We start from the raw sequence: 11318 nt of genomic DNA, 5'->3' as shown, positions 1-11318 counted from the left end.
AATAGTTATTTACAGAAATAAGAAACAAACTTTCTGAATAACAAAATTTTAATACATATTGAGGTTGGTTAACTGGTTAGAACACTAGGTTAGCAAGGTCAGGGTCCAGGCCTTAAGCTCCAAATAGGACAGTTAGTATTTTAAACTAACATTTCTGAAAAAACATATATTAGCTAAATGGAAACTTTCACTGCCAGTAAAGCAATTATAAATGTAAACCATACTGATAGAAAAAGGGTGTCTTTGTTTCTTTGACTAGTAATTATCTTTTTGGTATCCTTAGAAAGTGGCCTTCTAAAAAGAAAAACATTGCTAGTTCCACGGTTTAAGTAAGATTCTTTCAACACGTCACTGCCTCTATCCAGAAAATACATGGCACTACAAGCAAATCACATTACATGTTTATAACTGGATAATAAACCACTGAAAATCAGCACCAACAATAATTCCTGTATTTGTGACACATGAAGGTAGAGGAGATTTGGTGAGACCATAGAAGTTTTAATTTTGTAAACCATGTATTCAAGACAGCAATGAACTGAACGTTGCCCATAGAGCACTGGGGCCTGTGTGAGACCAAGAACTTGTCTTTTCCCCAGTGCAGTCTCATGTACCACTGCCAAGAGCCAACAACAGATCTGTCCAGATGCTAAGCCCTGGGACTTCATAATCTCCATCCTGGGCCTTACAGGACTTCAGGGTAGTTAGAACTTCATCTTTCAGAGGTGGAGAGGCCTGGCAGAGGCTTTGAAACCTGTCGTACAACTCCTCCCAGGGCAAATCCTGGGGCTCTGCTCTAACCCAACTGCCTTTCTGTAGGTCATAGTACAGATGTCGACCCCAGTCTGTTAGCAGACCCAAATAGACCCGGGAAAGCGCTGGATGGCGGCCTACTACCGAAGCTAAAAGGCTGGCTGGGAGGCTGCGACAAAAGACAACCATGATGTCCGGCTTTCCTAGAAGCCAACGGACCAGTTCCTGCCTCCCCCTTCCGGGTGCTTTGGGGCTGCCCAGTGCCAACTCCTCTTCTTGGGGCCGGGTAGACGGCGGCGGTAGCAGCAGCGCGGCCGCTGTCACCTTCAGGAAGTTGTTCTGCGGCAAGCGCTCCCACAGGCGGCTGAGAAGCCGGCTGGGGCCCTCCGCTTCGGCCTGCCCCACCTCCTGCAGACGCTCCAGCAGCAGCTCCGCCTGCGTCTTCACCAGCGAGTCCTCCTCCCGGTAGCCACTGAGGCGCAGCATATGGACAGCGGACCGGCGGCGGGCGAGGCGAGCCAGGCAGTCTTGCAGCGTCTCCTCTTCGGTGTCCCGGACGCCGGGGCCCGGAAAGAGCTGGTGCAGCAGGTGGTGACAGGCGGCATCCCCGAGGGCCCGGTTCTCCAGCAGACGCACAGCTAGCAGAATGTCACAGCGCCCCAGGGACTGGAAGTTCGTCAGTCCGGGGACTGGACCAGGCCCAGGGCTGCTCTCCTGCCTCCACTGGTTGTGCAGTCGCCGCTCCAAAGCCGTGCGGATCCGGCCATGGCGGCCGAAGCGCCGATGGATGTGGCGCAGGTAGCGAGCCCACTGCAAGGCCCGGCGCACGGTCGCGGGGTCCCAGGTGCTTACGTGGGTAGTGCGGGAGACCGCCAGAACCTCAGAGAAGCGCTCCAGGTGCTGCAGGAGCGGCTCCATGTGGCGTGCAAAGGCCTCACTTCCGCATTCCCCCTGGAGACGGCGCCTCTCTGCGAGCCGATTGGAGCGTCCGTGAGAGGCTACGCCTCACTGCAGTGCTATTGGACAAAGTCACTGTCAATCTGACCGGCTTCGATACGGGTTCTTTGACGCCGGGACTCTTGAACTAGAGAAAGTCTGGATAGTTATAGTTTCGCTACCGACATTGAAAAAAAAAAAATTGAGGGAGAATAAACGTTGGGCATTCTAGGGAGAATTCCCCGGAGCTAAGCACAAAACGCTACTAGTCATAAACGTCTCCGCGGTTCTTTTTACTTTGCGAATATCCGTAGTAGACATTTTCTGAGCTTTACGGAAAAGAAGGATTTACATTAAGGTTTATCATAATTAGATAACAACGGAGACGTGTCGCTGGATGTAAGAGAACATTATTAAATGAAATTTTAAGTTCAATTTGCTAAAAATATACTGACCTACTATTAATTAATTGCAGGCACTATGCTGAATTTTGGACCTCTCATTAGAATGAAAGTTCAGATTTATTGAAACAGAAGATGAACTTCCGGATAAATACTTTCATTAAAAAAACTTAAAGAACTAAAACATTTTATTTCAAAATTACATTATCTTTTTGTAACTTCCAAGGCAAAATAGCTTGGTTAACTCTTATTTCACGAAAGTAAAAAACTGATTGAAGGCAATGGCATTTAACAACGAACTAAACATTTGACTATAGACTTTTGGAAGAAAGAGGGGAGGGGTGAAGGACCCATTTCTGGATATATTTTTTTGCCAACTACTATGATGTCACTTTGAGGACTAAGGGCCCCTGACCCAAGCCATGGTGTTTTCAATCACCTCATACGCATGTGAAAATTGAACAATGAGTAAGGCAGATCCAAGAAGAATTGATGCCTTTGAGTCGTGGTGCTGGCGAAGGATAGTGAATATACCATGGACTGCCAAAAGAACAAAAAATGTGTCTTGGAAGTACAGCCAGAATGCTCCTTAGAAGCGAGGATGGCAAGACTTCATCTCAATATTTTGGACATGTTATCAGGAGGGATCAGTCCCTGGAGAAGGACGTCATGCTTGGTAAAGTGGAGGGTCAGCAAAAAAGACGAAGACCTTCAACAAGATGGATTGACCAGTGGTTGTTACGATGGACTCAATGATAGCAACCATCATGGGGATGGTGCAGGACCTGACGGTGTTTCTTTCTATTGTATATAGTGTCTGTATGAGTAGGGACCAACTTGACTGACACATAACAACAACATGTGCTAGCAGAAGCCCTGGTTGAGAGCTACAGGGCTGTAAACCAAAAAGGTCTGCAGTTCAAACCCACCAGCTGCTCCTCGGACTCTCTGTGGGACTGTTCTGTAGCATCCTGTAGGTTGCTATGAGTCAGAACTGACTCCACAGCAATGCTTTTTTTTGTTTGTTTTTGCGATGTGCTGGCAATGGTGCTCATACTGCTAATTCAAATTTGTTATTTGATTTTATTAGTCCAAACTCTTCCTTGGTCCTGAACTAGTTATTAGATTTAGTCTAAGGATACCATGAATCTTACTTTTTTTTTTGTCTTTGCTACTAGAAAACATAAAGCCAAATGAACACCCTATCTTTAGCAAATGTTCAGATTTCACTAATTCGTTCATTTACTTATTCTTATATTGAACATTTCTTTTATCACATAGACAGCGCAATGTACTAAAGATTTAGAGATAAATACAATAAACATAGTCCTTGCTCTAGCAACTCATCTGGTAGTTAAGAGAGATATTAAAGAAATCCCAAATGTGATACAGAGTATAATGGAGGAAGATCACCAACTCTTAGGGGAATAGGAACGTCCACTTTAAGAAACTGACTTTCCGACTGCAAGCTGAAGGATGAGTGTTGAGAACACCATTTAAGGACAAAGGAATGGTTAGTTTGCAGGCACCTGATTTGAGGGAACAGGACCCATTCATGAAGGTGAAAGAAATCCAGTAACACAGCCTTCAGTTCGGGATGGGGGTAAAAGCATACATCAAGAATTAAGAGTATTAACTCCTCCAGCTTCAGATCTTCCTACTTTCCTTATCTATTTAAAATTTGATTTAATCTTTAATCCTCACTTGAGCATTATAATGTATAATGCATACATATTTCTGATTAGACTACTTTTATTAAAAAACACATTAAATATCTATGAAGGTTTCATCTTCAGGAGAAAGAAAAACACAGGGATTGGAGCTTCTCCTCAATGCTCCATTTAATTTTTTAAAAATTCAGTGAAGTGAGACAGTGCCAAGATTGTGCTTTCTTCGATCCCTCTTGCAATAAAGATCCAAAAAAAAAAAAAAACAAGTGGAAGGATTATATTTATGATAACATCAAAGGCAAAGTTAGAAAATGAACTGAGTGGCAGGGGAAGGGAGAGACGGTTCAGAATTGGAGAGGAGTTGCCAGACCTGAATCGCCACGATCCCTTAGGCACCATTCCTGGGAGCAGCTGCGGTGAGCTGGTATTAGCGTTCAGCCGCATTTTCCTCAGTGAAAAGCAGCCAGCCACACAGCCTACTCACACCTCCAGAAACAGAGAAGAATGGCACTCTCAGCAAAAGCTAAGCCCTTGTGTGTATTTTAATGCACCCCCAGCCCCCAAGCTGGCTTCAGTGGCTGTTGATTTCCCTGGGCCTGAGATAGGCCCTATTAAGCACGCTGAGCCATCCTCCCAGCCTTGGAGTAGGAATAAATTCACAACTGCGGGGAAAGATAATTTGCCAGCTTCACTAACTGGGGGAGCTTAGGACAGAAACAGCTTCTGTCCAGGCATAAACAGTCCATGGACTTTCAATACCTTTACCCCCTGCATGGTCCTGGGTGGGCCTATTTCAGGAGAGTAGGCCCTTGTCGGCAGACTACAACTGTTTCAGCTGTGTGTTGAAAAGCTGTCTTTGATATTTGACACCGCTTTGCCAATTAAACAGGGCCCTCACCTACCCACATCAGGGGCCTAATGGCTCCACTTGCATTACATAGCCACCCATGACAGGGGCCCAAGGATAACTGGTACCTCCTAGTCCATACAACCAAAAGCATTGGGTGCCCAAGGTCCATCTTCAGAACCCACTCACCTGTATGCTCTAGGGAACAGGACATGCTTTCCTCACAGACACTCGGGGGACAGTTCTCAGCCCCCTGCGTTGTTCAGAGCATGATCTCTTGCTGCAACCAGCTACCGGTAGTTATACCAATCACCCCTGCCCCTCTAAGACTGTAGGACAGAGCCTGTACCACACACTTGATAATCAACTACCCGGACACCTGAGCTGAATTCATACAAAAAAAGTGAATGGACTCCTACACTGATATACCTGATAACAGCTCTAGCCATCTGGTGATACAATGTCAGAGAATCAAAGGTGAAAATAATCAGGCACTCTCACTCAAGCAAGCTATTGGGCATATCAAAACAAAACAAAGCAATAAGCCATGATACATGAAGCAAACATAAAATAAACTAATACAATAACTAATAGATGGCTCAGACACAACAGTCAGTATCAAGTCACATAAAGAAACAGACCATGATCACTTCAAGAAGCTCTCAAAACAGAGAATCAATGAATCTTGTGGATGAAGGTGCCTTTCGGAAATTATCAGACGCAGAATTCAAAAGATTAATATACAGACCTCTTTAAGACATCAGGAATGACATTACAAAGGAACTCAGGCAATACGCAGGACAAGCCAAGGAACACACATATAAAGTAATTAAATAAAAAGGTTGTTCAAGAACAAAAGGAAAAATTTCATAAGCTGCAACAGTCCACAGAGAGACAGCAATCAGAAATTCAGAAGATTAACAATAAAATTACAGAATTAGAAAACTCAGTAGAAAGTCAGAGGATCAGAATTCAGCAAGTGGAAGGCAGAATTGGTGAGATTAAAGGCAAAGCATTTGGTACCAACATATTTGAAGAAAAATCAGAAAAAGAATTAAAAAAATGAAGAAATCTTAAGAATCATGTGGTACTCTATCAAGAGAAATAACCTGTGAGTGATTGGAGTACCAGAACAGGGAGGGACAACAAAAAATGTAGAGAGAATTGTTGAAGATTTGTTGGCAGAAACTTCCCTGATATCAGGAAAGATGAGAAGATATCTATCCAAGATGCTCATTGAACTGACATGAGGTAGATTTTAAAAAGAAAGTCACCAAGACATATTATAATCAAACATGCCAAAACAAAGATAAAGAGAGAAGTTTAAGAGCAGCTAGGGACAAAGGAACAGTCACCTAAAAAGGAGAGCCAATGAGAATAAGCTCGGACTACATGGCAGAAACCATGCAGGCAAGAAGGCAATAGGATGACTTATATAAAGCATTAAAGGACAAAAATTGCCAGCTAAGAATCATATATCCAGCAAACCTGTCTCTCAAATATGAAGGTGAAATTAGGACATTTCCAGATAAATAGAAGTTTAGGGAATTCTTAAATACCAAACCACAACTGCAAGAAATACAAAAGGGAGTTCTTTGGTTAGAAGATCAATAATATCAGGTATCAACCCAAGACTAGAACACTGGAGAGGGCAATCAGAGGTTGACCCAGACAAGGAAATCACAAAAATAAATCAAGATAAAAAAACACTCAAAAGAGGGAAACAGCGATGTTATTATGTAAACGAAGACAACAGTAAAGCAGTAAAGAGGGACTAAGAAATGTAGTCATAGATCTTTCACATGGAGGGGAAGACAAGGCAACATAAAGAAATAAAAGTTAGGTTTAAACTTAGAAAAACAGGTGTAAATACAAAGGAGACTAACTATCCTACTCATCAAAATAAAGTACAAGAAAAAAATACTCAGCAGAAATAACATCAACAACAACGAATAAGAGGAAAAGACAATGTATAAAGATAAAATACTCAGCACAAAAAATAAAATGGGAAAAAGAAACTATCAACACACAAAAAAAGATATCAAAATGACAGCACTAAACTCACACTTATCCATAATTACGCTGAATGTAAATGGACTAAATGCACCAAAAAAGAGACAGAGAGTGGCAGAATGGATTAAAAAATACAATCCGTCTGTATGCTGCCTACAACAGTCACACCTTAGACTTAGAAACACAAACTAAAACTCAAAGGATGGAAAAAAAATATATCAAGGAAACAACAAACAAAAAAGAACAGGAGTGGCAATATTAATTTCCAACAAAATAGGCTTTACAGTTAAATCCACCACAGAGGACAAGGAACAAACCTATATAATGATTAAAAGGACAATATACCAGAAACACGTAACTGTATTAAATATTTATTCACCAAAACAGGGCGGCATTATACATAAAACAAACTCTAACAGCATTGAAAAGTGAGATAGACGGCTCTACAATTATAGTAGGAGACTTCAACACAAAACTTTTGGTGAAGGATAGGACATCCAGAAAGAAACTCAATAAAGACACAGAAGATCTAAATGCCACAATCAACCAACTTGACCTCATAGACGTATACAGAACACTCTCCACCCCACAGCAACCAAGTATACTTTCTTTTCCAACACACACGGAACATTCTCTAGAAAAGACCATATATTAGGTCATAAAGCAAGCCTCAGCAGAATCCAAAACACTGAAATATTACAAAGCACCTTCTCTGACCATAAGGCCATAAAAGTAGAAATCAATAACAGAATAAGCAGGGAAAAGAAATTAAACACTTGTAAACTGCACAATAACCTTCTCAAAAAAGACTGGGTTATAGAAGACATTAAGGATGGAATAAAAAAAATCATAGAATCCAAATAGAATAAAAATACTTCCTATCAGAACCTTTGGGACACAGTGAAAGCAGTGCTCAGAGGTCAATTTATATCAATAAATGCACACATACAAAAAGAAGGACCAAAATCAAAGAATTATCCCTACAACTTGAACAAATAGGGAGCACCAAAAGAAAGCAAATAATAAAAATTAGAGCAGAATTAAACGAAATAGAAAACAGAAAAACCATTGAAAGAATTAATAAGACCAAAAGTGGTTCTTTGAAAAAATTAAAAAAAAATGATAAACCTTTGGCCAAACTGACAAAAGAAAAACAGGAGAGGAAGCAAATAACCCGAATAAGAAATGAGATGGGCGATATTACAACAGGCCCAACTGAAATTAAAAAATCGTATCAAATTACTATGAAAAATTATACTCTAACAAATTTTAAAACCTAGAAGAAATGGATGAATTCCTAGAAACACACTACCTACCTAAACTAACACAAACAGAGGTAGAACAACTAAATAGAGCTATAACAAAAGCAAATTGAAAAGGTAGTCAAAAAACTCCCAACAAAAAAAGCCCTGGCCCGGACAGCTTCACTGCAGAGTTCTACCACATTTTCACAGAAGACTTAACACCACTACTACTAAAGGTATTTCAGAGCATAGAAAAGAATGGAATACTCCCAAACTTGTTCTATGAAGCCAGCATATCCCTGATTCCAAAATCAGGTAAAAACTCCTCAAAAAATTAAATTATAGACCTATATCCCTCATGAACATAGATGCAAAACTCCTCGACAAAATTCTAGCCAATAGAATTCAACAACATATCAAAAAAATAATTCAACATGACCAAGTGTGATTCATACCAGGTATGCAGGAATGGATCAACATTAGGAAAACAATTAATGTAATCCACTATATAAATAAAGCCAAAGACAAGAACCACATGATTTTATCAATTGATGCAGAAGAGGCATTTGACAAATTTCAAAACCCATTCACGATAAAAACTCTTAGCAAAATAGAAGAGAAAGAAAATTCCTCAACATAATAAAGGGCATTTATACAAAGCCAACAGCCAACATCATCCTAAATGGAGAGAGTCTGAAAGCATTCCACTTGAGATTGGGAACCAGACAAGAATGCCTGTTATCACCACTCTTATTCAACATTGTGCTGGAGGTCCTAGTCAGAGCAATTAGTCTACATAAAGAAAAAAACCTCATCCAGATTGGCAAGGAAGAAGTAAAAGTATCTCTATTTGCAGATGATATGATCTTATACACAGAAAACCCTAAAGAATCCTCAAGAAAACTACTGAAACTAATAGAAGAATTCAGCAGGGTGTCAGGATACAAGATAAACATACAAAAATCATTTGGATTCCTCTACATCAATAAAAAGAACATCGAGGAGGAAATTACCAAATCAATACCATTTACAGTAGCCCCTAAGAAGATAAAATACTTTGGAATAAATCTTATCAGAGAGGTAAAAGACCTATACAAAGAAAACTACAAGACACTACTGCAAGAAACCAAAAGAGACCTACCTAAGTGGAAAAACACACCTTGCTCATGGATAGGAAGACTTAACATTATAAAAATGTCTGTTGTACCAAAAGCGACCTATAGATACAATGCAATTCTGATTCAAAATTCCAATGACATTGTTTAATGAGATGGAGAAACAAATCACCAACTTCATATGGAGGGAAAGAGGCCCGGATAAGTAAAGCACTACTGAAAAAGAACAAAGTGGGAGGCCTCACTCTACCTGATTTTAGAAACCATTATACCACCACAGTAGTCAAAACAGCCTGCTACTGGTACAACAACAGATACACAGACCAATAGAACAAAATTGAGAATCCAGACATAAATCTATCCATATACAAGCAGCTAATATTTAACAAAGGCCCAAAGTCAGTTAAATGGGGAAAAGACAGTCTCTTTAACAAATGGTGCTGGCATAACTGGATATTAATCTGCAGAAAAATGAAACAAGACCCAAACCTGACACCATGCACAAAAACGAACTCAAAATGGATCAAAGACCTAAATATAAAATCTAAAATGATGAAGATCATGGGAGAAAAAACAGGGACAGCACTAGGAGCCCTAATGCCTTGCATAAACATAGTATACAAAACATTACTAATAATGCAGAAGAGAAACTAGACAACTGGGAGCTCCTAAAAATCAAACACCTATGCTCATCCAAAGACTTCATCAAAAGAGTAAAAAGATTACTTACAGACTGGGAAAAAGTTTTTAGCTATGAAATTTCTGATCAGCATCTGATCTTTAAAATCTACACGATACTGCAAAAACTCAACTACACAAAGACAAAAAAAAACAATTAAAAAATGGGCAAAGGATATGAACAGGCGCTTCACTAACAAAGACATTCAGGTAGTTAACAGATACATGAGGAAATACTCGCGATCATTAGCCATTAACCCCCGCCCCCACCCCAGTGCCATCGAGTTAGAGAAATGTAAATCAAAACTACAGTGAAGGCAGAGACAAGATGGCAGAATAGACAGACGCTTCCTTCGAGCCCTCTTTACAACAAAGACCCCAAAAAACAAGTGAAACTAGTATATTTATGACAAGCTGGGAGCCCTGAGCACCAAAGGCAAGCTTAGACAATGAACTGCGGGGCAGGGGGAGGAAGAGGCCGTTCAGAAGTGGAGAGGAGTTACCGGACCTGAATCGTGGGGAGCCCTGAGGCACCACTCCCGGAGTGATGGTGGCAGCAGTGGTGGGCTGATACTAGCGTTTGGCCGCAGTTTCCTCAGGGAGAAGCAGCCAGCCACACAGCCTACTCACACCTCCGGAACCTGAGGAGAACGGCACTCTCGGCAAAACCTAAGTACTTGCGTATATTTTACCGTGCCACCCCACCCCCACCTCCAAGCCGGCTTCAGCAGCTGAATCCCTGGGCCTGAGATAGACTCTGGTGAGCACCTAGAGCCATCCTGCTGGCCTTGGGGAAGGAAAAAAAAATGCAATTGGGGGGAAAAGATAATTTGCTAGCTCCAATAATTGGGGGAGCTCAGGACAGAAGTGGCTCCTGTCCAGGCATAAACCATCCACGGACCTTGAGCACCTTTCCCTTCTGCATGGACCTGTGTGGGCCTGTTTTGGGAGAATAGGCCCTTGTTGGCAAACACCAACCATTTCAGCTGTGCGGTGGAGAGGTGGACATTTGACCTTTGACGTTGCTTTGCCTATTAAACAAGGTCCTCACCTACCCACATCAGGGACCTAAGGACTGGTAGCTCCACTCAGGTCACCCAGCCACCTGCAACAGGGGTCCAAAGATAATTGGTACCTCACAGTCCTTACAACCAAAAACTCTGGGTGCCCATGGTCCCTCTGCAGAACCCACCCGCCAGCATGCTCTAGGGAACAGAGACATGTTTTCCTCAGAGATACTTGGGGGTTGGTTCTTAGCCCCTTGCCTTGTTCAGAGTGTGACCCCCTGCTGCAATCAGATACCAGTATATATGCCAATCACCCCTGCCCCTCTAAGACTGTAGGACAGAGCCTGTACCACACACTTGATATCAGCTACCTAGAAACCTGAGCTGAATTCATACAAGAAAATTGAATGGACTCCTAGACTGATATACCTGATAACAGCTCTAGCCAGCCAGGGACAGGACACCAGAGCTCCAAACACAAAAATAATCAAGCTAGCTCACTCAAGCAACCCATAGAGGTATACCAAAACAAAACAAAGCAAGCAGCTATGACACAGTAAGCAAGCATAAACTAATACAATAACTTATGGATGGCTCAGAGACAACAGTCAATATCAAGTCACATAAAGAAACAGGCCATGATCACCTCAACAG

General features: G+C 41.5%; 1 protein-coding gene across 1 annotated transcript; it reads right to left on the bottom strand.

The window, feature by feature from the left end:
• Nucleotides 1-493: 493 nt before the first annotated feature.
• FANCF (FA complementation group F) lies at nucleotides 494-1705 on the bottom strand. Its single transcript, XM_010592182.3, has one exon. The coding sequence runs from the start codon at nucleotides 1669-1671 to the stop codon at nucleotides 607-609; it is 1065 nt and encodes a 354-aa protein (XP_010590484.1). The 5' UTR covers nucleotides 1672-1705; the 3' UTR covers nucleotides 494-606.
• Nucleotides 1706-11318: the final 9613 nt, after the last annotated feature.

The sequence above is a fragment of the Loxodonta africana genome, chromosome 7 (genome assembly GCF_030014295.1).
Source record: "Loxodonta africana isolate mLoxAfr1 chromosome 7, mLoxAfr1.hap2, whole genome shotgun sequence".
Classification (NCBI taxonomy): domain Eukaryota; kingdom Metazoa; phylum Chordata; class Mammalia; order Proboscidea; family Elephantidae; genus Loxodonta; species Loxodonta africana.
Note: the sequence above shows the minus strand (reverse complement) of the source record. Positions and strands in the feature narration are given on the sequence as shown.

Bases quoted from the DNA above. Each gene is read 5' to 3' on its own strand.
- FANCF (XM_010592182.3), bottom strand. From the start codon at position 1,671: ATGGAGCCGCTCCTGCAGCACCTGGAGCGCTTCTCTGAGGTTCTGGCG.